Below are 25,364 nucleotides of genomic sequence, written 5' to 3'. Positions count from 1 at the left end.
AAAAGATAGAAATGGCTGTGGAAGTAAGGAAAAATCGAAGGAAATTACAAGGAATTCAATCTAGCAAAGAAATCAGCCAAGGATAACATGATGGCAATTTAAGGCAGAAAGAGGTACCCAGAATGACATTCCAGGAATCTTTGGTTCTAAAATAGCCCTAACTATTTTTTAATTTTATTCAAAGCAATCCTCTGACTAACCTCGACTGCCACATATAAAATTTCCCATTGACTAAGATGTTGAGGATGTCGGAGTATTAAACAACTTTCTGAAATAACAGTATGCCTAGTCTGAATAGAAATGTATCGCCAAAGCAAACTTCTTCACTGACTGCGTATACATATTTATGGCTGTGTAGTCTGAAGTCTGACAAGATCTGGATCATATTTTCAATATATCTATCGAAATCATTGAGAACTGCAGCATTAAACCTGTTATGAAAACGTTCCCTGATTTGTATAGTTTTTATTGTTCTTGAATATTGAATTTTCACGACTGCATTGTAATCGAAACAAACTTTCAACGTATTAGGTCGTGTTACGTACCTGTAGTACGTGTTGAAGAGATGTTAAGTACAGAACAAAAATGGCCAGCCGGACACCAGTGGGATCCCCTAATACGTTGAAAGTCTGTTTCGCTTATTGTTCTTTGCATTTTGTGACATGGATGTATAATTCTATCGCAGCAGCTTGCATTCCTTACAGAATGCACCAATTTCTGTTTTAATACCTTAGGGCTAGGATAATACTTATTGTTATGGTTATTGATTTGGTAATATGAGAGATTAAATAAACATTATTTTCCGGCAACTTAGAACTTTTTATTGCACAAATAATGTGATTTATAATGATGAAAAATAAAATAATTTGGAAACATTTAACGTAATTGACCCCATCTTTCAGCGTAAGGCATTTAGCAGGAAGCCTGAGGTGCGCTTTTTCAGCACAGTTTCAAACAAAGCAGAAGCCTCTTATTATCTCAGACTTTCAAATATGTATTTTTTTCTTTCCTTTCAAGTGGAAAAGAATTTTTTGTTGAATACTTTCTCTAGTTGCAGCGTCACTGTCTTCATCAATGATTATGGACTGTAAACGGTATAACCAGCCGTGTACTCAAGAACCCCATCCACGGTGCCTGCGTACCTCACTCGGAGAGACTTCATTCCTGAGTTATAGTCAGCAACGAGTCTATTTATGCAAGAATCCTGATGGTAATTATATACCTCCTTTAAATATACTTAGGGGGTTGATATGATAATTAGAAAACTAAAGTCTGTAATGTGTGTGAATGTGTTGGGCGAGTAAAAGACGCGCTCTTAATCACGTGCGTGGTCGAGCATGAGAAGTACGCAGGGCGCGTGCGTTGGTAGAGCAGGAGAGTGTACAGACAGGGAATTCCAACTGAATAAATAATGGATGGTAAGCCACACTAAGTTTTATTAATGTTGGCGAACATACCTATATGTCATGAAATCCTTGTCAAATGTAACTTGCTTCCCATCAAAATTTGATATTTGAAAGGAAATAAAGTTTATCCTTGACGTTTGATTTCAACTAGTGATTGGCACTTAGCTATAGTAAAATGGTCAAAGTTCATTCTTGGAGTTAAAGCAAACGCTCAGTTCAAAACTATAACGAAATAAATTCAGTTCCTTTGACTAAATATGAAAATTAATAAAGTTCACTCTTGATGATCTAAACTGAAAGTCTAATTCAAAATTATCATCAGTTAATAAGAGTTCACTCTTGAAATAATTAGTATGATCGATATTACTTAAGTTGTAATTCACTGGAAAAATATCTAACAAAATGACTAAGTTTCAATTGAATTCTATAAATGAGCTTGAAAATTCTTTCCGCTCGTTAGCAAGTTCGTTTGAGGTTTGGAGTAGCTCTGTTAAGACATCATAGTAAACTGGCTCTACGTGTAAAATTGTAAGTTATCAGTAAAACTGAAATTCACTCCCGAAATATTTAGTTAGTTGAGATATTGAAAGTGACTTATGATCTTGAATGTTAAATTGGAATTCACTTGAGAAAAAGGTAGTTACTTGAAAAATTGAAAGGGTTTTGTGAACTTGGAAGTTATATCAGGATTTGCAGTTCATAAAGTTCGATCTAACTGTTCTTTAAATAACGCAGATGCATATCACCTTTAAGTTGGTCTCGATCTCGAAGTTGCTGGCTCCGTCTGAATGTGTCCTCACAGGCCAATACTACTACGTATCCACCGCAGACCAGGAACACCATCAGCACATGTCCCTCGACTGTCCGGAAAACCTTCGCTACGTTTCCATGATGGAAGTTCACACGATGGTACGGGTGGTGAAATCTATGCATATGGCGTCAAACTGCTTACACCATTGCTGTGTTTTAGTACCGTCGGTTGATAATTAACAAGTGTAATGTTCGTCGGAAAATTTCTCTTATGATATTTGAACCTAGGTACCACTTATCAACGCGATCGAGCCGTCCCTGTCCAACTGCACAATGTCCAAATGCTGTAAGTTTTTATACACTTCGTGCATTCTAAACAAAGTCTATACATGCCATCTCGCACACGATGATGTCGTAATGTTCAATTACACCGTTTGTGTTCCCTCACGAGGAATAACGGGCACGTAATATTCAGAAACCGTCTGTATTGTCTATGTCGAACACCATAAAGTATTAATGCTCATTTATACAGTCTATGTTCCCTTAGATGAAATAATGGGCACGTAATTTTAAGGAGCAGGGTCCTAAATAGCTGGTGACTTGCAAAAATCAAATAAAAAAAACCTCTTTCATTACATTGGGAGTTGTGTTGTTTACTGACAGTTCTGTAGCACATGTCACAAAAATAATAAGTTCCATTGAAAAAATGTCACAGTTGTGTTTTCAAGCAAGCAACGTGATTTGATAAAGTATTTCAATACTTTGTAGTAAGTGCTTTAGAAGTGGGTTAAGAGTTTAGAGTATAAAGGTACACTGCTGTCACAGTCACTCTTCTCACACAGGCCGTGTCCCTTTGATAATGAGTTCGAAGTTATAGACGTTCAAAACTTGTTGGCGCTTCACACACTAAGTCAAATCATAATTGCGCGTACTACTTCATGCAACAGACCTCCACCGGTCTCTGCTGTAGGTCGCTGTGTGCCGTTAAGTCTCCAGGCTGGCCTTTTATACACAAACTTGGCCCTGAGCGTGACCGTCATGGATATCACCCAATATATTAACATCTTAATATCTCTGTAAACAATTTAGCTATAGATTTGGAATTTATGTAGGACCTATTTACTATTGACAGCTACATGATCCCGTTTTCCATTTGCCGTTATATCACGAGGATGCGGAGATAGAAAAAAGCATCTAGAACATTCCTTCCGGCGTTCAGGCCACGTGTTCGATGACGTCGCGGTCGTGCCTTAACAGGCTGCAGCCGAGGCTGCTAGCAGCGCGCGTTGCGTCATAGAATACAATGCGCGCAATGTAACTTATGAAACATTCCGTGCGTTCTCCAGTTCGATTACTGTAAGTTGCAGGCGTAACCGGATTATTCCTGTTTCACTACTGAATCGCGTCAGTGAAAAATATGTGGGTATTATTATTCAAAAGTACTCAATGAAAGTTAAATTAGGAATAGGGGAGAATCTTGTAAAATCTTGTAGAACAAACTATGAAACTTCAAAGGGCAATGATCTCTGGCATACGATTTATATTTTCTTTGAACTTTAGGACACATATTCCCCATATTATGAGAAGCTAGCCTGGCTGATTAGCGAGCAACTAAAATATGTACATACTGCGACACTAATTTTTCGACTTCTGAACGAATCTACACCTGAATACCTATGCTCACATTTTAACTTCCTCTCATCTATTCATGGACATAATACCAGAGCGATTTCTACCCTTATGATATCGGTTAACCATTCATCTGTATACAGCCACTGGGGCAAGGCAACTCTCCCTGTCAGTATACGTAATACTGTAGCACTTCAATAGTCTCATTTAAACGATCTTGTCGAGAATTCCTCTTAAATACGTGATCAGCTAGTATGAATGTTACTGTGTATCAGTGCAAGTATGTATTACAGCTAGGTGATGTAGAGAGATAATATTAGTTATTAAAAAGACAATAATAATAATAAGTTATAAGCTAATATTACACCATTAATGTAGGTAGTTTTTGGAGACTGTTAACAATGTTATTTTTCTAATTCATGTGACTACGCACTGTATGTTGTGGTTAAGTGTAAGAGAGCCCTAACTTCGCCACATACAACGGCATAAAATAAATAAATAAATAAATAAATAAATAAATAAATAAATAAATAAATAAATAAATAAATAAATAAATAAATAAATAAATAAATAAATAAATAAATGGACTGTAAATGAAATACTGGATGATGCATGTACAACTTTACAATTTCAAAAAGTTATAATTTCCCTTTGGAAGGTAGGGTAAACTTGAAATTGCATTTAATGTCCTTCGAGGCTCTGAAAGTATCTATTGTGCTCTAAAATTGACTTATTATTCAGTAGGCGTGATGTCCCGGAATAGATTCGGGCGTAAAATCATTTTGGTATGTGGTAAAGCAAGCCTAGTTTAAAATGAAATGAAAATTATTGAATTCCATGTCCTACCGTACATGACCTCTAATTAACTAAATTCCACGATAAACAAAAACGAAATACTTCCATACATATTTAGCATTACAGTGGTTTGTGACGAGTGGAATATACTTATTTTACTATTCATCACATGTGGTTGCTAACTAAAATAATGGGACATATAGGAGGTATTATATGAAATCAAAGGAGATGAAACAGCAGTATAACATCTTCTTATCCGGCACCTGTATGACAATAACCAGGTGGAAATGTAATACGTTTTCCTTATGCCTTCAGAACTTCCTCAATCTCTTATGTTAATCAATCAGCTGTGAGTGCGAGTACTTCACTAAGCACAGGTAGCAGTAGGACGAAGTAATAAAGGATCAAAACTTCATACGTGACTCTGCCATCTCAATAGATTTTCTATAACATTTGTCCTCGATGATTGACGAGAAAGACTTATGCACGTTATCATTTGATTCCACTTTTGCACATTAATACTCCTTAATAATTTTAGATAAAAACTAACTATGCAATTCACATTGATTTTTAAGCCTCGTGTTCAAAAATAACATATTAACAAGCACTTAATATTTATCAAGCAAAGTGTAATTTCTTGTGGCATTCGAACGTTCTCTGTCAAACAAGACAAAAATGAAAATGCGAAAGCTGCGTATTGAAATCAATGACATCACCAAGTCTTTCTTATGTTATGAATTAATATTGACATATCTTATGAAATATTAATGACCGGAGAATAAGTTTTTGTTCTTTTGCCGTGTCGGTAAACAAGGTGAAATTCCTCAGGTTGCCCAGGTAACGTTGCTCTCCTTTCTCTGAATTTTACCTGGTGTCTTCACGAACAAGGCTTTTCTACAAATGAAGCTCTGAATATAAGAATGCTTCACAGTTGTTCTATAGAAATCAGTAGTCTCGTGAGTCATTGCCGGATAACAGATTTATAAGAGTGGAAGGAATTGGAAGAGAACTACCTACGTATACCCTTAATTTCTGGGAAACTCGTATTAATTAATAAATAGCCAGTGATCCTGTTTAAATTTTAGGCCTTTTACGTATTTCTACAACTGACCGTATAATCCCAGCCCTTTAGCGTTTAGTGTGGGTAAGAGTTCGAATAACTTGGAACACGATATCATCACCCGTTGTAAGGGCGTGCTCAGCTATTGCTGCCTTCTTTGACTAGTTGAGACAGATATTTCGTTGGTGTTCCTTGATACGATTAGCAATAAACAGGCATGTTTGGCTTTGTATACCTCGCCTCAAGGACAGGGAATTTCGTACATTTACGGAGTTAAAGTGGGGACAATTTGTCCTTGAATTGTGTGCAAATTAACTGGCGGTGTCAAACCGGGATTTCATACTGTGCTTGCACAGGAACTTGGCTAATCTGTCTGCGGTATTGCAGATAAATTGAGGGTAATCGAGCAGATGTGCAGGATACCTCGCAGACATATGCGAGAACCGTACCGTCACATGAGTGAGATTGAAAGGGGAGCATTATTGGCGTGAGAGAACATAATGCAACCATCCGGGAAATTGTTTCTTGTATGGGATGAATTGTGTCGTTACTGCAACGGGTGTGTACCGAATGGTTCACAAAACGCCGTAAAACGCCGTACCACTCAGACCACCTCCCAGGATGATCGACACCTCATCCGAATGGCATTGAAGGAAAGATCTGCGTCCTCCTCGGCTCTGGCAAAACAGTGGAAAAGTGTAACACATCGTACACTATCAATAGTGACAGTCCGTTTATTACAGTCTGGGGAACCGGCTCTTCGTCCACTTCTCCGCCTACCTTTGACTAATGTACATAAATATGCTAGACAGAAATGGTGTATGGAACGACGTCAGTGGGAACAGGAATGGCGTAGATAGTGTTTTCGGACGAATCTAGGTTCTGTTTGCTTGGAAATGAAGGCCGCATTTTGGGTCTCCGCAGAAAGGGGGGAGAGCATGACATTGACTCCACTCGTAAAGACAAACTGGGAAATGTACCCGTTCTTCGCTGCGGTATTCTACTTTGTACATGATTTCAATGTAAATGACTGTACATGTACTGATTTTATTAAATTGCATCTCACTTAGCGTTATTGTAGAAACAGCACGGCAAGGTCCCCATACGTTCTTTCCAGTGTAAGATACGATTTGTTGCGTTGTCATTATAAAGGCAGGCTCACCTGCCTACTGCCGATCAAATTCCATTTGGGGTGTTTTCGTGAAAAAGGCAAGAATCCTTCCCAGTTGAGGAGTTTTCATTATAACGGCAGGCAACTTCCCCACTGCCAGTCAAAATTGATTTTTTCTGTAACCATTACAATCGCAGGTCACATTTCCTAATGCCAGTCAGCTTACGTCCAGTCACACTCGAGTAGGTGAGTTCCGATTTTAATAGCACGCCACTTTGGCTAAGGCCAGTCTCATTTTAAATGGGTAAATTTGTTAATAACAGAGTCAGTCTTGCCTAAAGCCAGACACAGTCGGGTGGGGGCTTTTGATAGATATTGCATGCTCTCTTGCATTCTACCATTCAAATCGGGAAGGGCACTATTCATTACAATGTTAGGCCTACCATACGTGCGATTACATTTATTAATTCTGGTACCGTTACAGTATTATTGCTAATATTGTTGTCATCAGAGGGTATTACTATCAGGGTTTTATTTTAATCCGGGTTAAGTCTAAGAAAGGGGGTTCATACCTAACTTTGCCAGAATGAATAAAATAAATTATCTATACTAATGTTATAAAGAGGAAAAGTTTGTATGTTTGTTTGTAACGGATAGACTCATAAACTACTGAACCAATTTTAAAAATTTCTTCACCTATAGAAAGCTACATTACCAGTGAGTAACATGGGCTGTATTTAATTTTCAAAACAATTCGAGGTGGGGGGCACGAGGGGGAGATGTAAAAATACAGTAATAGGCTAATATAGGCAAAATATCGAATTTGTCGTATAAAGACGGAACAAATCTCAATTTAATCCTCTTGACGCAAAGAACAAACGTCGGTGAGCCCCACGGGCCCGAAAACCATGTTTTAAGGCCCTAAAACCAACCGTTACGGAGATATTGGCACCACACTACCCCTGCTGTAGGAATCGGATAAAAAAAAGAACTGCCTTAACCATGGCAACGCTCCAGGATTCTAGGGCAGCGAGATTATGTATGTACGTTTGGGCATAGCTGCCAACCAAAATTGGTACAAATAAGACTTAATATCTGGAAAAAAAAAGTACTGTTGTGTAAGGCACTCATAGGACTCCTTTGGGCGGGGGTGGAAATTGGGGTGAAGTATAAACATCTTACTACACTAGAGTCTCGTCAATCCGAACCCCGTTAATCCGAAAGTCCGGTTAATCCGAACTAAAATATTCATTTTTTTTTTTAAATTCTCCTTATTGAAATGAAAGAACTTATTATAGAATGAAGATTTCCTTGCATTTTATTAGTCATATTTTACTAGAACAACGTAATGCTATATAAGGAGACAAGTTGTAACCTGGTTTTAGTCCTTTTCTCCTCTACGGGTTCTTAACTACCCTACTGTAATTTTTTACTGTGTTTTATTAATGTAACTGCTAAAGAATGGACATTTAAAATTACAGTATGTACTATATTGCAGAAACTATTTTCCTCACACGGTTGAGGCGCTGGCCTTCTGACCCCAACTTGGCAGGTTCGATCCTGGCTCAGTCCGGTGGTACTTGAAGGTGCTCAAATACGTCAGCCTCGTGCAATAGATTTACTGGCACGTAAAAGAAATCCTGCGGGAGAAAATCCCGGCACTAGGCGTGTCCGGAAAAAATAAAAGTAGTTAGCGGGACGTAAAAACAATACCATAATTAATAGAAAATATTCTCCACTTAATTCGAAAATTTCGTAATCCGAACATACTCCGATCCCAAATAGTTCGGATTAACGAGACTCTACTGTATATATAAAAATGGATGTATGTGTGTGTGTGTGTATGTGTGTGTGTGTGTGTGTGTATGTGTAAATGACACGTCTCCTCCTAAACCACTGGAGCAATTTCACCAAACTTGGTACACGTATTACTTACTATTGGGAGACGAGCACTGTGGGGGTAAGCCATCCCTAGCGCCCTTAAGGGAGGGGGTCAGGGGGTATTAGTTATAAAAATAATCGAGAATATTGTGAAATTCATAGTTTTCGGGGTCACTGAGTTGAAAAGTAATCCTCCAGAAATTTTTTAAAGTCCAAGTTCAGCCCCCTTTAAGATCGGGTGCGAAAGGGGGGAGGGAGGGGTGAGAAATAGAAATAATTAAAAACAGTTTCGAATCCATAGATTTCAGGGTCTCTGGGATGAATAATAATACTCCGGATTGCAAGTCCAATTGGGGGCGAAAGGGGTGAGATATAAAAATAATCGAAAAATTAAATATAAAAATAATATCTTCTTCTTCTTTCTATATATAAAAATTGATGTATGTGTGTGCGTGGGTGTGTGTGGGTGTGTAAATGATACATCTGCTCCTAAACCACTGGAGCAATTTCACCAAACTTGGTACACTTATCAATTAGTATCAGGAGACAAACCGCGTGGGGGTAAGGCACCCCTAGCACCCTTATGGGCGGGGGGCGAGGGGCCTAGTATGAAAATAATCTAGAAGGTTATCGAATCCATAGTTTTCTTGGTCGCAGAAATGAATAGTGACACTCCGAATTTTTTAAAGTTCATGTTCAGCCCCCTTTGGGGTGTGGGTGAGGGGGGAGTGAGATATAAAAATAATCGAAAACAGTGTCGAATCTACAGTTTTCTGGGTCACTGAGATGAATGGTGACAATCCAGATTCTTTATCTCTTAGGGGCGAGGGAGAGAGGGGGGCAGTCTCATTGACAGTTGAGATCCTGTAAATCGTATCTACAGTGCGACGGCTAAATACATATAGTTATCACTTATTAATTTTTGACAGGAGCAAATACTTCTCAGTCGATTCGAGCTTCCATGAAGTCGAAGTTTTACTCGAAAATTAAATAATCTAAAACTTGAAATCAAACACATCTAAATAATTACATAATAGATAGTAACATATCAATCTGGAAGTCAAAAAGGAATTCTGTAAAAATTTACGTCACAAATAACTAACTGGTAATACAAATCTTAAAGGTAAATATTCAGAAACTATCCGGGCAACACCGGGTACTACAGCTAGTTATTAATATTATTATTACTACTATTGCCTGTTACACAAGAGTTGGGCAAGGACCCCATTCTTGCTGCCAGACAAAGAAGATGTCGGGAGTATTGATTACAATAGCAGACGCCTTCCTGCTGACAGTCACTATCAACTTGTTAGATCGCTACAAATCGACTTCGAAAGATATCGATCAATATAGGAAAGTATATGCTCGTTTGAAATATTGTAGAGAATCATCTTCGTCATATCGACATGGATTGCGATATACATGGAAGATCCTATGACATTTTCTCTTATCCCCTCTATTTATGTTAAATAGCGAGAAATTCTGGTACAATTTTCAGATATTACATTAATTTCCCGATTCATATGGACAGCTAGAAACGAAGAATATGGTTCACAAAAAACCAATATGTGGGCCAATATTCGTGCAGAATTTGATGATTCTACCCGTACAATAAGTGCATTAAACTATGGAATACTGGTGCAGAAAGGAAAAAAATACCTTCAGTCCAGAAATGCAGTCAAATTTAACGTAAAGGGGAAAGAGATACGACAAAATGCCATAGGACCAAAGACGTAGATCATTCCAAATTGAATTGTCGCCGTGTTATCCGTTTTGTTATACGACTCACTGTTCAGCAACCAAATACTTTGAGACGAAGGTCTGCACCGTTATTAAAATTGCATCCATGCTTCGATATATTTCATTAGATATTAGTGAAAAACTTAAATTCATCGAATTCTTCCGTCGGTTACAGATTTAAGCTGTAATTTTGCCGAATTTCAATTTTTTACCTCGTCTGGCAGATTATGCCGCCAACATGATTTGGGCGGACGGGGAAAAGTTAAGACTTTCGTTTTCGTGAAAGTTGCTACACCCACAAAACCTATATATTATCGCTTCGGTTAAATACATCCGACTGCGTTCTTACGCTGAGCCCAAAATTTGAAAACACCTGAGTGCCCCCTCAGGGAATTTTGTGAATTTTTCGACTTTTGTAGGGATCCGGAGATTATCAGCTTTTCTGGTACTAAATTTTAAGTTTTTCAGATGCCTATTAGTAACTCATTAATTCACGCCTATTTCCAATGTTATAACGTATCACGTACTTAAATCGTTCCAAACCACCTTGCATTTACTAATACAGACCAGGGATTTAGTCCAGATAAACATGACAGCAGCCATCTTTAATCAAGAGAGCACCGTGCTGCGCTTTTTAGCCACTTACCTTTGAAATGTGGTGGCGGCAATTTGAAAAATTCCACGTGATCTTGTTTGGAAACAAAGCCGCGTGCTTTTCTGACAGCTGTCATTCGCCATCTTTAATCAAGAGAGCACCGTGCTGCACTCTTTAGTCGAAATGTAGTGGCGGCAATTTCCACGTGCTCAACAAAGCCAGGTGCTTTTCTTGAAAGCTACCATCCGCCATCTTTAATCAAGAGAGCACCGTGCTGCACTCTTTAGCTACTTATCTTTGAAATGTAGTGGCGGCAAATTCGAAGTGCTTTACAAACTCACGTGCTTTTTTGACAGCTAACATCCGCCATCTTTAATCAAGAGAGCAACGTGCTACACTCTTTAGCTACTTACCTTTGAAATGTGGTGGTGGCAATTTGAAAAATTCCACGTGCTCTTGTTTGGAAACAAAGCCACGTGCTTTTCTGACAGCTACTATCCGCCATCTTTAATCAAGAGACCACCGTGCTGCACTCTTTAGCTACTTACCTTTGAAATGTGGTGGCGACAGTTTGAAAATTCCACTCGCTCTTGTTTGGAAATAAAGCCACATGCTTTTTGACAGCTGTCATCCGCCATCTTTAATCAACAGAGCACCGTGCTGCCCTCTTTAGCTACATACCTTTAACATGTGGTGGCGGACAATTTAAACAATTCTCTTTGACAGCAGCCATCTTTAATCAACAGAGCAACGTGCTGCTATCATTATCGTAGTAGTGGGCAATTTCTACGTCACAGCTGTCATCCGCCACCTTGCATCGCAAACAGTGCTGCACTCTTTAGCTACATACCTTTGAAATATGGTGACGGATAATTTGAAAAATTCTACAGCAGCCATCTCTCGACGCTAATTGCACAAGATGGTGGTTATACATGACTCCTTAAGGGTGCTTACGCAAGATGGCAGCTATACATAGGTTCGTATGAGACTCCCTTGGGATGCTTGCGCAAGATGGCGGCTATACATGGCTCCTTATGAGACGCCCGAGGGATGCTTGCTCAACATGGCGACTGCTCTTATGGGACGGCTTAAGGGTCCTTGCACAAGATGGCTTGAGACACCCTAAGGGTGCTTGCGTCAGATGGCGGACACAAGATGGCGGCTATACACGACCCCTTATGGGACGCCTTAAGGATGTTTGCGCAAGATTGCTGCTGCTCTTATCAAGAAAGCTAGCTTAGGGGCTAACGTGCCGTGCTATTTCGATTCATTAAATTTGGGGCTTAAATGCATAATGTTAAATATCTCGAAAACGGTGCATCGTAGAGCAAAACGGACAAAATTTTTCTGCCTTACACCTAGGCTCGCAGTATGAGGAACTTGACACCATAAGAAAAACATAGTCTAATGATGAGATCAACAGTTCGGTTCCTACTTAGGCCCTTTGGCATTTGCTCTGTTTTAGCTTTATTGAAGCAAGTTTTTGTAACATGATCAGGTGTAGCTATGGTAGAGAGTATAACGTGCCGTGCCGGTTCGATTAATTAAACTTGGGGCTTAAATGCAAAATGTTAAATATCTCGAAAACGGTATGTCGTAAAGCAAAACGGACTAAATTTTTCCGCCTAATACGTAGGTGCGCAGTATCAGGAACGTGATAGCATAAGAAAAACGGTTCGGTTCCTACTTAGGCACTTTGACATTGACGGCTATCTAATTCTACAAGATGGCGGCTATACATATCTTTTAATGAACAGCTTAAGGGTGCTTGCACAAGATGACCGCTGCTTTTATGAGACACCCTAGGGGTGCTTGCGCAAGGTAGCAGCAACAAGACGGTGACTATACATAGCTCTTTATGAGACAGCCTAGGGGTGCTCGCACAAGATGGCGGCTACTCTTATGAAGAAAGCTAGCTTAGAGGCTAGTGCTAAAGATGGTGGCTGCTGTTATGCATGCGGTGGAGGGAAATTTGAAAAATTCTATGTGCTTTTTTGACAAGCTGCTATCTTTAATTAACAGAGCACCCTGTTGCCACCTTTACCTACTACCTTACGTACATGGTAGCGGGTAATTTGAAAAATTCCACGTGCTTTTCTAACAGCGGCCATCTTTAATCAACAGAGCACCGTGCTGCTATATTTAGCTACTTACCTTTGGAATGTGCTAGCAGGCAATTTGTGACAGCTCTCATATTTAATCAACAGAGCATCGTTCTGCTGTCTTTACAGCACTAAATCTCATACTTTTGAAATGTGGTGGTGGGTAATTAAAACATTTCTTCGTGCTTTTTAGACAGCTATCAGCGGTCATCTTTAAACAATAGCGGTTATACATAAGCTGTTAAGGCTTCTTCCTATGTCAAGGCATTGCTCTATCGAACAAGTTTAAACCTGCATTGCGAAGGCAAGAGTGTGCAGCGATAACATCAGTTTGCATGTTTAGACTTACAGATCACAAAAGAAACATAACAAGACTAGAATCAAACACTGTACTCGATACAACATGTGTTTAGAACATTGCTTGATGTGTTCAGAACACTAAATAAGTGATCAAGACTAGAATAGAACACTGTACTCGATACAACATGTGTTTAGAACATGTCAGGGGATACCTGAAAATCAGATTACAAAAGAAGTGATTGAAACATAACAAGACTAGAATCGAACACTGTACTCGATGTCGGTAACTTCAACATGCGTTCAGAACATTGATTGATATGTTCAGAACACTAAATAAGTGATCAAGACTAGAATAGAACACTGTACTCGATACAACATGTGTTTAGAACATATCAGGGAATGCCTTTGTTCTAAGAAGATTAGATTGAAACATAAGAAGACTAGAATCGAACACTGTACTCGATGTCGTTAACTTCAGCATGTGATTAGAACATTGATTGATGTGTTCAGAACACTAAATAAGTGATTAAAACTAGAATAGAACACGATACACGATACATCATGTGTTTAGAACATGTCAGCGGATACCTTTGTTCTAGGAAGATGGATTCGAAGAGAGAAAAAACAAGAAAATAATAAGACTAGAATTCTGAACAGCTTGTGCAAGATAGCGGCTGTTATGACGTCCTCCTCCACACCCTGCTCGGTTAAGGCATATCTCTATCGAACATACAACGCGAGCTTATGCATAAGGCAGTGCACATACTACGTAACCAACTCGCGCGGTAAACGATATAGCAAAAGTGCAACTTCAAATGATTTGCCTTCTATCATTTGTCTTGTGCGAAAAGCAGTCGAACAAGTTATCGCATAAACATGCAACGTGAAATATCAGTTCGGAAACCTATTGCTTCAATCTGTTGGCATTGGTTACAAGCATGCAGCTCATGCGGAAAGTAAAATTAAACAGAACGCCTAGTGCTATAAGAAACACACCGCTTACATTTAAGTCCCTAGCAGTTGAACACGTTATCGCATAAACATGTAACATAAAATATCGGTTCGAAAAAACATGTTATTGTTTCAATCTGTTAGCATGGGTTACAAGCATGTAGCCTGTGTAGGAGAGGACTATTCAGAAAAATGCTGAACCGAAAAATAATCGTGCCACACACATGATAGGGAATGGAACCCAGGGGTTACGTCTTATCAGAAAGGCAAAGTGGATGAAAGGACTCTTCCTCCTCCTTACCGCACATTCCTTGTAGAGCTAAAGGTAATAGGCTAAAGGGCTAATAGGCTAAAGGACTAAAGGGCTAATGGGCTAAAGTGCTGAAGGGCTAATGGGCTAAAGGGCAAAAGGGCTCTTCCACTACCTTACCACTCCCTCCTCCTAGAAGGAGTTAGCTGAAGTAGGTACATTTTTAACGACAGCAACACCCTCAACGATAGCTATCAGCAAAAACGCTTCTACTTTGTTAAGTGTAGCAAATTATTCTTATTGGTAAATGGTTTTATGTTCAGAACAAGGAATGGAACCTAGGGGTCACGTCTTATCAGAATTACCTAATAAAATCCCCGAGGTGAAATGAGTTGCGTTTTTCTAACAGAAATGAGTATCTGCTCGATAGTTTTTAGTGTTTGGAACACTGGACGTTTCAAGAAGGCAGCAGTGAGGTTAGCGATGTTCTGTTGTTGGATTTTAAATTCCGCGCTACGAATTTCATAAGGTGGCAGCCTTGAGGTTCAGCGCCGTAAAGATGGCAGCAGCGAGGTTAGTGATGTTTTGTTGTTGGATTTTAAGTTCCGCGCTACAACATGCATAAGGTGGCAGCCTTGAGGTTTAGCGCCGTAAAGATGGCAACAGTGAGGTTAGCGATGCTGTATTGTCCTTCAAAGTGAGGTTAGGGTCCGTCAAGATGACAGCTGTCAGAAACGCACGTGGCTTTGTGACACTGGTGTAAACTTCCATGCATCAGTGTTGTTGAAATGCGGTAACAAATATGCACTTTGGGTTAGTTGCAATTCGTGTACAATATTGAAAATATTCAGGCCTAGGACAAGAGGATTAAATGAGGATGAACTTATTCCTGTCTAATGTGAAGATATCACAGTAAGTGAAAGAAATTTTACCCATTTAGAAGGCAGTGACAATGAAGAAGCAGCTGATCATTTTACTAGATTATTTTATACAAAATTGGAAGCTGGTGACTGTGAGTTTGTTCTTATTTCTCCGTCACTAGCCCAATATTCTGGCTGTATTACAAATAGAGATTAATATTGGAATAGGCCTTTGCTCGAGTATAGTTTTCATTAATTTTGTGGGGTTAAGTTAGTCTCGTACAATGTTAGAGTCATTAGCATTTGTTTTTATTTATTTTCTGTATTATGTAGATTAATTTTCAATCACTACTGATCTACGTTTAGGGCAGTCGCCCAGGTGGCAGATTCCCTATCTGTTGTTTTCCTAGCCCTTTCTGAAATGATTGCAAAGAAATTGGAAATTTATTGAATATCTCCCTTGGTAAGCTATTCCAATCCCTAACATCCCTTCCTATAAATGAATATTTGCCCCACTTTGTCCTCTTGAATTCCTACTTTATCTTCATATTGTGATCTTTCCTACTTTTAAAGACACCATCGAAACTTATTCGTCTACTGATGTCCTCTCACGCCATCCCTCCACTGACAGCTCGGAACATACCACTTAGTCGAGCAGCTCGTCTCCTTTCTCCCAAGTCTTCCCACCCCAAACTTTGCAACATTTTTGTAATGCTACTCTTTTGTCGTAAATCGCCCAGAACAAATCGAGCTGTTTTTCTTTGGATTTTTGCAGTTCCTGAATCAAGTAATCCTGGTGAGGGTCCCATACACTGGTACCATACTCTAGATGGGGTCTCATCGGAGACAAATATGCTCTCTCCTTTACATCCTTACTACAACCCCTAAATACTCTCATAACCATGTGCGGAGGTCTGTACCCTTTATTTACATTCATATTTATGTGATTACCCCAATGAAGATCTTTCCTTATATTAATACCTAGGTATTTACAATCATCCCCAAAGGGAACTTTCACCCCATCAACGCAGTAATTAAAACTGAGAGGACTTATCCTATTTGTGAAACTCACAACCTGACTTTTATCTCCGTTTATCATCATACCATTGCCTACTATCCATCTCACAACATTATCGAGGTCATTTTGCAGTTGCTCACAATCTTGTAACTTATATATTACTCTATAGATAATAACATCATCTGCGAAAAGTCTTATCTCTGATTACACTTCTTTACACATATCATTGATATATATAAGAAAACATAAAGGTCCAATAATAGTGCCTTGAGGAATTGCCCTCTTAATGTTTACAGGGACAGATGAAGCTTCACTTACTCTAAATCTCTGGGTTCTATTTTCTATAAATAGAGCCACCCATTCCGTCACTCTTTTGTCAAGTCCAATTGCACTCATTTTTGCCAGTAGTCTCCCACGGTCTACCCTATCAAATGCCTTAGATAAGTCAATCGCAATACAGTCCAATTGACCTCCTGAATCCAGGATATCTGCTATACCTTGCTGAAATCGTACAAGTTGGACTTCAGTGGAATAACCTTTCCTAAACCCAAACTGCCTTCTATCAAACCAGTTATTAATTTTGCAAACATGTCTTATATAATCAGAAAGAATGCTTCCCCAAAGCTTACATACAATGCATGTCAAACTGACTGGCCTGTAATTTTCAGCTTTAAGTCTATCACCCTTTACTTTATATACAGGGGCTACTGTAGCAACTCACCATTCATTTGGTAAAGTTCCTTCATGCAAACAATAATCAAACAAGTACTTCAGATATGGTACTATATCCCAACCCATTGTCTTTGGTATATCCCACGAAACCTTATCAATTCCAGCTGCTTTTCTAGTTTTCAACTTTTGTATCTTACTGAAAATATCATTGCTGTAGTAGGTAAATTTCAATACTTCTTTAGTATTAGTCACCTCCTCTATCTGGACATTATCCTTGTAACCAACAATATTTACATACTGCTGACTGAATACTTCTGCCTTTTGAAGATCCTCGCATACACACTCCCCTTGCTCATTAATGATTCCTGGAATGTCCTTCTTGGAACCAGTTTCTGCCTTAAAGTACCCATATATACTCTTCCATTTTTCACTAAAATTTGTATGACCACCAATTATGCCTGCCATCATATTATCCTTAGCTGACTTCTTTGTTAGATTCAATTTCCTAGTAAGTTCATTCAATTTCTCCTTACTTCCACAGCCATTTCTAACTCTATTTCTTTCCAACCTGCACCTCTTTCTTAGTCTCTTTACTTCCCTGTTATAATATAGTCGACCTTTACCATTCCTTATCACCTTTAAAGGTACAAACCTATTTTCTCATTCCTCAACAATTGCTTTAAACCCATCCCAGAGTCTGTTTACATTTTTATTTACTGTTTTCCACCGAACATAGTTACTTATTAAAAACTCCCTCATGCCTGTTTTATCAGCCATGTGGTACTGCCTAACAGTCCTAATTTTCATCACTTCCTTTCTTTCACATTTATTTTTAATTACCACAAAAACAGCTTCGTGATCACTGATACTATCTATTACTTCGGTTTCTCTATAGAGCTCATCTGGTTTTACCAGCACCACATCCAGAATATTCTTCCCTCTAGTTGGTTCCATCACTTTCTGAATCAGGTGCCCTCCTCATATTAACATATTTGCCATTTGTTGGTCATGATTCCTGTCGCTCGCAATACCTTCCCAATTGACATTTGGTAAATTGAGATCACCCCATACAATCACGTTGCTTTCCTTATCGTTTCCCACATAGCTGATTATCTTATCAAATAATTCTGAATCAGCATCTTCGCTATCCTTTCCTGGTCTGTACACTCCAAAGATATCAAGTTGCCTATTATCTTTTGAAATGAGCCTTACCCCTAGAATTTCGTGCTTGTCATCTTTAACTTTTTCGTAGCTTATAAATTCTTCTTTCACGAGAATGAATACTCCCCTCCTACCATTCCTATCCTATCTCTACGATACACCCTCCAGTTCCGTGAGAAAATTTCTGCATCCATTATATCACATCTCAGCCATGATTCAACTCCTATTACAATATCTGGTAAGTATATATCTATTAAATTACTTAATTCTATTCCTTTCTTTACAATACTTCTACAGTTGAGCACTAACAGTTTTATGTCATCCCTACTTAATTTCCAGTTCCCTGTTTCCTTAACACCACTCTCTAGCCCACCCTGTTTCCCTGACTGTACCTTACTATAACCCTTCTAAACAAATTTCCTAAATTATATGTACCACTGCGATTTAAGTGAAGGCCATCTGAACGCAGATCCCAATCTCCTACCCAACCATAAGGATCTAGAAATTTCACTCCCAATTTCCCACATACCCACTCCATAGTCTCATTTAAATTCCCAATCACCTTCCAGTCAGTATCCCTCCTACGCAGTATTCCACTGATAACAATCTCCGCTTGCTTAAACTTCACCCGTGCTGCATTAACCAGATCCCACACATCCCCAACTACTTGGTACTACTTGGTACTTACACCTGCTTGGCTTACGTTGTTAGTACCAACATGAAACACTACCACCTTCTCCTTTCCCTCCTGCTTCTCTTCTACTTTCCTCAACATCTGCCTTAACCGAATTCCTGGATAACACTCGACTCTGGTACCCTGTCATCCACACACTTTCCCGACATGTCTAACGATATAATCCCTCATGACCAAAGCCTCAATCCTACCTACCTCATTTGATTCCCTCCCCTCCTGGTCAGTCCTATCTTTTCTGACAGCTGCAGAAGCTACTTCCTCCTCCCTTTTCTGCATCCCATGACCCTTTTCCACCTGTCTTTTCCTATCCACTACCCCACATTTCCCTTTCCTACCTCTTCCCTATCTCCTACTTCCAATCTCCTCGGCAACAGTTCCCTGTTCCTCATCTTCCCTCGGTTGTTCTACCTACAATGACTCGTACCGATTTCTCACCGACACCTGTCCTGAATTTTGATCCTCAATGTAGCCCTTAGCCTGCAATCTCCTTCCCCTTAAAACATTAGACCACCTGCCTTCCACAATTCCCCCCTTTCCTTCCAATCCCTGTATTACACCTACTGTATCCTGTGCATCGTTTGGAGGCCAACGTTCCTTCCTGTCCTCTGAGAGCATCCTAATTATCTCCTTCAAGCTCTCCAACTCCTCCCTCATACTCCTTAATGCCTGGCCACAGTTCCTACACTAGCATTGCTTAGCCATTTTTTACTGAATAATGAAAAGAAAGGAAAAATAAGATAACTTATTCTGTGCAAAATAAAAATGAAAGGAAATAAATATTGTCTAGGTTAGTTCACAAAGAACACACGACAGTAAGTTATTTAATATAGGCTACTACTATACTACAATACTACTTAATTGTACTATTTGTATTCCTACAACACGCTAACACGAGGAAATTTGCTGTTAATTACTGGAAACAGAGAATGATACACAATAATTACACAATTCTTAATTGCAATTAAGTCTACCCTAATTACAACAACAGAATTTTAGTAAGAGAGTTACTACAGATAGCACAGACACGGTACTATACTATACAAATTTTTCATAGTAATAAAATAACCGCACTACTACCTAATAAGTTGCTATAATACCATACACTACAATAATTTTAAACTACGTTCAGACTAAGTACAGATACTACAATACACTACAATAATTTTAAACTACGTTCAGACGTATTCTAATTACAACAGTTTAATACCAAACAAAAACAGAAAAGAAAATTACCATTAAAGTTGGAAATTCGCAAAACTACTCAAAATTATAGAATAGGCACGCTAATTTCGAATAAGTTACTATACTACACTACAATAATGTTAAAACTACGTTCAGACGTATCCTAGCTTTTTACTAAGCACAAATAAAAATGAAAATTCCAATTAGGCCTAAATTTAGACGTTCGCAAGGACTACCGGTAGGTACTCAAAGATTACCAACAAAGTTAAACACGTATACAGTTTAATATTAGTACTACTTTGTCCTACTATGCTGTAATAGAAATTAAACCTGCCGTTTGCACAAAAATACACACGAATATAAAAGGCATGATACTATCTAATATACTGTATCTACACTACAATTCTCAACTGAAATGCGGTTATATGATCTTTACAGATGGGTGATTACTATTATTTTCCCTACTCCGCGGGAAGGAGAATAAAAATGTCCTTAAATGTTGAAAAATATGAGGTTGGTTACAATTTATTTCTCAAAAGTATTTCTGTCTAAACTACGTCAGGGACTTGAATTGCAATCATTGGAATGTAGAAACTTGATTATTAGCTAACCGCTCATAAATACTGAAATGTCGAGGGTGTGAAATATAAATTACGGATACTTTAACTGCCTACTCAGAACTACAAATGATCGGAATACAAGAATCAGCTGATTTTTATTTATATTTTCTTGATACTTTGTTCACGACTGTAGCCAACAATGCCAATATTTGAATAAGAAGAGCTGCAATAATCAACAGCAATTACAACCGTTAACTATTTCGCCAGTGAATACTGTCTATTCTGTTGAAATCCTTTCTTTAAACAAAATTTACAAGAGTATCGCGTTATTAAAAGAAGTTATTACCTTCCTGAACTGCTGTTTGAAATACCCTGTCAAATGCCTGCACTAATAGATATAACCGCTGCCGAAGTTACGACTCTTTTTAATATCCCGTCTTTGTAAGTACCGTGTTTTATCAACAAACCTATTCATATTTTAATAATACTATTAAAAAGAAAGATATTATTTCTTCTTTCACGCAGATCTAAATTACCGGTTGTAATCTAGCGAACGCCTACGGAACTACTCAGTGTGAAAACTGTAAATAAATGCTACTAATCGTAGATTACTACAAATAAACATTAAACACAATTATTTGTGGAGCTAAATATATCACACACACACACACACACACAATTTGGTAAATTTCTACAATTATTAACTACTTTATCACTGAGATAACACAGAGCTCTTGGAACAGTCAACCACTCGCTAGCGCATCCAACAATGAACAATAGACAATAGACAAATACACAGTAGTGCCTGAATAATCCTATTAAGGAGGAGGCCTACTCTTCTCGTTTGGTTATTATTATTTAGCGTATGATGCTACAGTTGACAATCGACTATATACAAGTTCTTAACAGGCACCTAAAAAAATTGACAACGTTGCTCAACGTCCGTAGGTTTAACCTTAAAGTACCCTACACATGTCCTCTGGGTGCTGCTAATAGAGCAATAACAACAATAAGATGCCGCCGTACTGCCCTACAGGGCCTCACGGTTATGAAAATTGAGCAATCAACTTAAATAACAATTCGGTTTTGGTATCAGGCCTAATCATTATAAAAATTGCAGGTACTAGGCCTGAGGCTGAGGCTGGCCGCGGGAGATCGGCGGACCTCGCCCCGCCGGCTCCTGCGCCAGACAACGATTCCAGTGTTGAAGAGATCTCTTACAGGACTTCCATCAGACATGTGCTAAATGTTCCTTGCTGTGTCAGTGAATGAATGTATGTATCTTCGCTTGCAACGAATGGTTCCTTTGAAATTTAATTTTTGTGCTTGACTTTTCTTGAATTTCTTGTATGGCTCCCATTCAGCCTATGATCATTGTAACGGGCTTGTCTCGAATCACGTCACTGGTAATTTATTATTATTATTATTATTATTATTATTATTATTATTATTATTATTATTACTATTATTATTATTATTAAATAGCACGAAAGGGGAGCACCTTCTCGAGGGGACCCCTTCGCTGCCTCACGTACATGCGATCAACCTCGTGCCTATAAAAACCGGGGTCTGAGGCAGCTCGGGGACAGTTGGTCGAGAGAAGGGCCAGCAACATTCTTTCAGGAATCTGGATAATGAATATTTAAGTAAACTCTCAGAATTTTAAAGTATGGCGTTCTGTATTGTTATTAGGGGGCAGAGAATCTGATTATTCTCATCGTACATTTCAAACGTATAAGAATGTTCCTCAACAAGTCGGTCCACTTTGTACCTTGCTGTTTGGAGATGGCAGAAAACCTCATTTAACTGCACGTATCCAAGTCCGGTAGAAACTCTGGTTCCTTAGGAAATTGAAGACCGTTACTTACTGCGTATTCCTGTAATTTGTATAACATCTTGGCAACAATGAACAGTGTGGCATGCTTGAGTGGATTTTATTACGTCAACTCGTTTACAGAATTGGCAAGAAGGAACACAAATATCACACGTGTAAGTGCAACGTAACTCAACACAGCTTTGTCACCGTCATCACATTCCGTATGCACAGATTCCTCGCACACGGTGATAGTGTCACCACTCATGATGTCGTCACTCATAGTTCACCAGGCAGTGTTGAGTGCTTCTCTATCGGTGGTCTTGGCCGAGGACTCACAGTTCAAGGCATTCAACTGGCTAAGGAAGGGTTCAATGAATATTACGTCTAGACTTGGCGAACCATCCCCAATTATAGCGTTCACCCTCATTGTTTGTCGAGTTATCTTTCTAACTGTTCCTAGTATGCTGGTCCTCTGGCCCTATTTTCAATTACTAGCGTATATTTCTGCATGAAAGAATTTGGCATCTTGGGTCTTCTAAGAATTTCTAATTACATTTGTTTGTTTACAGCTCGTGTGATCAGCGTACGTTTTGGACTCTGCACCGGCCAGGCCTAAGGGCAGTAATTAATATGTCCTAAAGACTCTGTGCAAATGTAGAAGAAAAAATAAATAACTATTACGGTCATTAGTGTTTTAATCGTCCAATTCCTTACCCGCATCCTCCTCAGCGCTCGACTCTAAGAAACGTCATGTACTGCTATCTAGGAGTCTTTCCTGCAATTTCTGCATGTTTGAAAATGTCCGTAATTATTGCACACGAGGTAGAATCCATATGCTTGTAAATGAAATGAAAGTGAACGTGGAAACTTTTATGGTTGTGGATCAGTTGTTTACGTTTAGAAATTTGCTTCTCTTGGCACAGGAGAATTTGGAAACGAGTTCATTGTGGACAAGCGGAGCAGCACGTAATCTTAAAGTGCTTGTGGAAGTTATTATTTTGTGATTGAAGATGAAGTCACTGAAACCAGTATCAGTCAGGTGTAATGTTAGTGAAGGGAATGAAACCCGAGTTCGAATCACGTAGTCGTTAACTCTCATTTGAGAGAATGTCGACATCCCTGAAGGTGATTATTCGTGGTTTCACAATTTGACATCAAACAAAGACTGCGGCAGTACTTTAGTTATGAAAACGCTTCCTTCCTCGCGACTTATAAATCCTGACCTAGTCTACTGATTCCGTAAGTTCTACCTGAATCAGTGTTTGGTAAATCCAAGGCCACTGAAGTAGGGTATCAAGGAAAATGTATCAAAGAAAAAATATACTTGAAAGCGGAGAAACATACCAACCGTACTAATCTTAGTTACCAGACAGTTACTAGGATATATATTGTATTTTGATCCATTTTGAAACAGTGTTCCCCAACCTCCTGTGAACTGGAGGTGAGTCTGTCCAGGCCTAAATCATTTTATTCCGTCTGAAATGACAGAAGACATCACAATAAAAGAGTGCACCACTTCACCATCATTGCCAAAAGAAAATGTAATTTTTGTCATGCCGGGCTCAGCTCGGCCGGTGAGCGAGGATCCCCTGGGGTAGATCGTTCGCTTATCGGCTGTGCGGAAAATTTTAAGTGCAGGGATAGATGATAAACTAGTGGCAAATGAAAGAAAGCTAAATAGGTTTCACACATTTATTGCAACTACTGCTCTTCTCAAATTCTACAAATAATTTACAAAATCTAGGAATTTTTCGTATGATTCACCTTCTTTTATGTTGTTACTAACATGGACACTCCATCGATAAATGGAACAGCAAATGCCTGAGTCTGTAAATATAATATTTAGATTTTAGTTAAAAATTAATTAAATGACTAACAGTAATTAATTTGAGATTATCTCTTCCATTAATAATTAACCCATATATGCCCACAGGGTCAAAAACGACCCACAATAGTCATTTGCCATCATTTATCCCCATGGATTCGTTTTCGACTTAAAATCATGATTATGTATCTGTCAGCATGTTGGCTATTATTATGAATGTGTGATTGTTGATTTGAAGCTGTATTGTTTGCCTTGTAACTGCAAACAGATTGCTGTGTTACATCCTTCAGCATAGTATTGATGCAGTGCGGCAGAAAATGCAAGTTGACAATTTTGCTGTTTATTATTTTAGCTTGGTTCTTGTGCTGTTACTTAGAGTAAAGAATATAGTTTACGACTACATGTCACAAGTTTTTAATTTTTCTATATGGTCATATAATAAAACGAGATATTTGATATGGGTCGTTTTCGACCCTGTGGGCATATAAGGAACCTTTCATGCATTTCATCAAATATGATCACAATTGCATTAATGCTCAATGATAAGATATAGCTTAGTTTCTTTCCGTTATTATTGCAACGTTTTTATATTTGGGGAGAGGGAATTATCACGGGAATCTATTACAGACTCGGTACTAAAACTTAAGAGTTCTTCTTCTCATGTTTCCTAGTTTCCCAAACAGTCTTATAACTTTTGAGATTTTAGAAGAGCTTGAAAGGTTATCTTCCAAACAAGAGGTTTCAACTATTGATGTGGCTATACAACCTCACACTGATGAAGGTCATTGCTTCAGACAAAAGGTGTAAAGGCAACAGGAACTGTTAGAAAGGACCGTACGGGACACTGTCCACTAAAGGGAATTGATGTTATGGGCAAGGAGCCTAGAGGAGCATTTGACACAATGATAAACAAGAAACACGGTATCAGTGCAATTAGGTGGCATGATAACCTTGTTACGCTCCTGTCAAGTGAGTACGGAGTTCATCCTATTCGACCCACGCAAAG

General features: G+C 38.7%; 1 protein-coding gene across 1 annotated transcript in view; it reads left to right on the top strand.

Annotated features, from left to right (window-relative positions):
• The window catches only part of LOC136883039 (uncharacterized), an 89,584-nt gene extending 66,380 nt beyond the window's left edge, over positions 1-23,204 (top strand). The window contains exons 4-5 of the mRNA XM_068229570.1: positions 1,052-1,210; positions 23,103-23,204. Coding sequence (XP_068085671.1) covers positions 1,052-1,210; positions 23,103-23,149 — 206 coding nt within the window. The 3' untranslated portion in view covers positions 23,150-23,204. The remainder of the gene's footprint in view (positions 1-1,051; positions 1,211-23,102) is intronic.
• Positions 23,205-25,364: the final 2,160 nt, after the last annotated feature.

This window comes from Anabrus simplex, chromosome 11, assembly GCF_040414725.1.
Source record: "Anabrus simplex isolate iqAnaSimp1 chromosome 11, ASM4041472v1, whole genome shotgun sequence".
Lineage (NCBI taxonomy): Eukaryota > Metazoa > Arthropoda > Insecta > Orthoptera > Tettigoniidae > Anabrus > Anabrus simplex.
The sequence above is the reverse complement of the archived record's forward strand: the minus strand, read 5'-3'. Positions and strand labels throughout refer to the sequence as shown.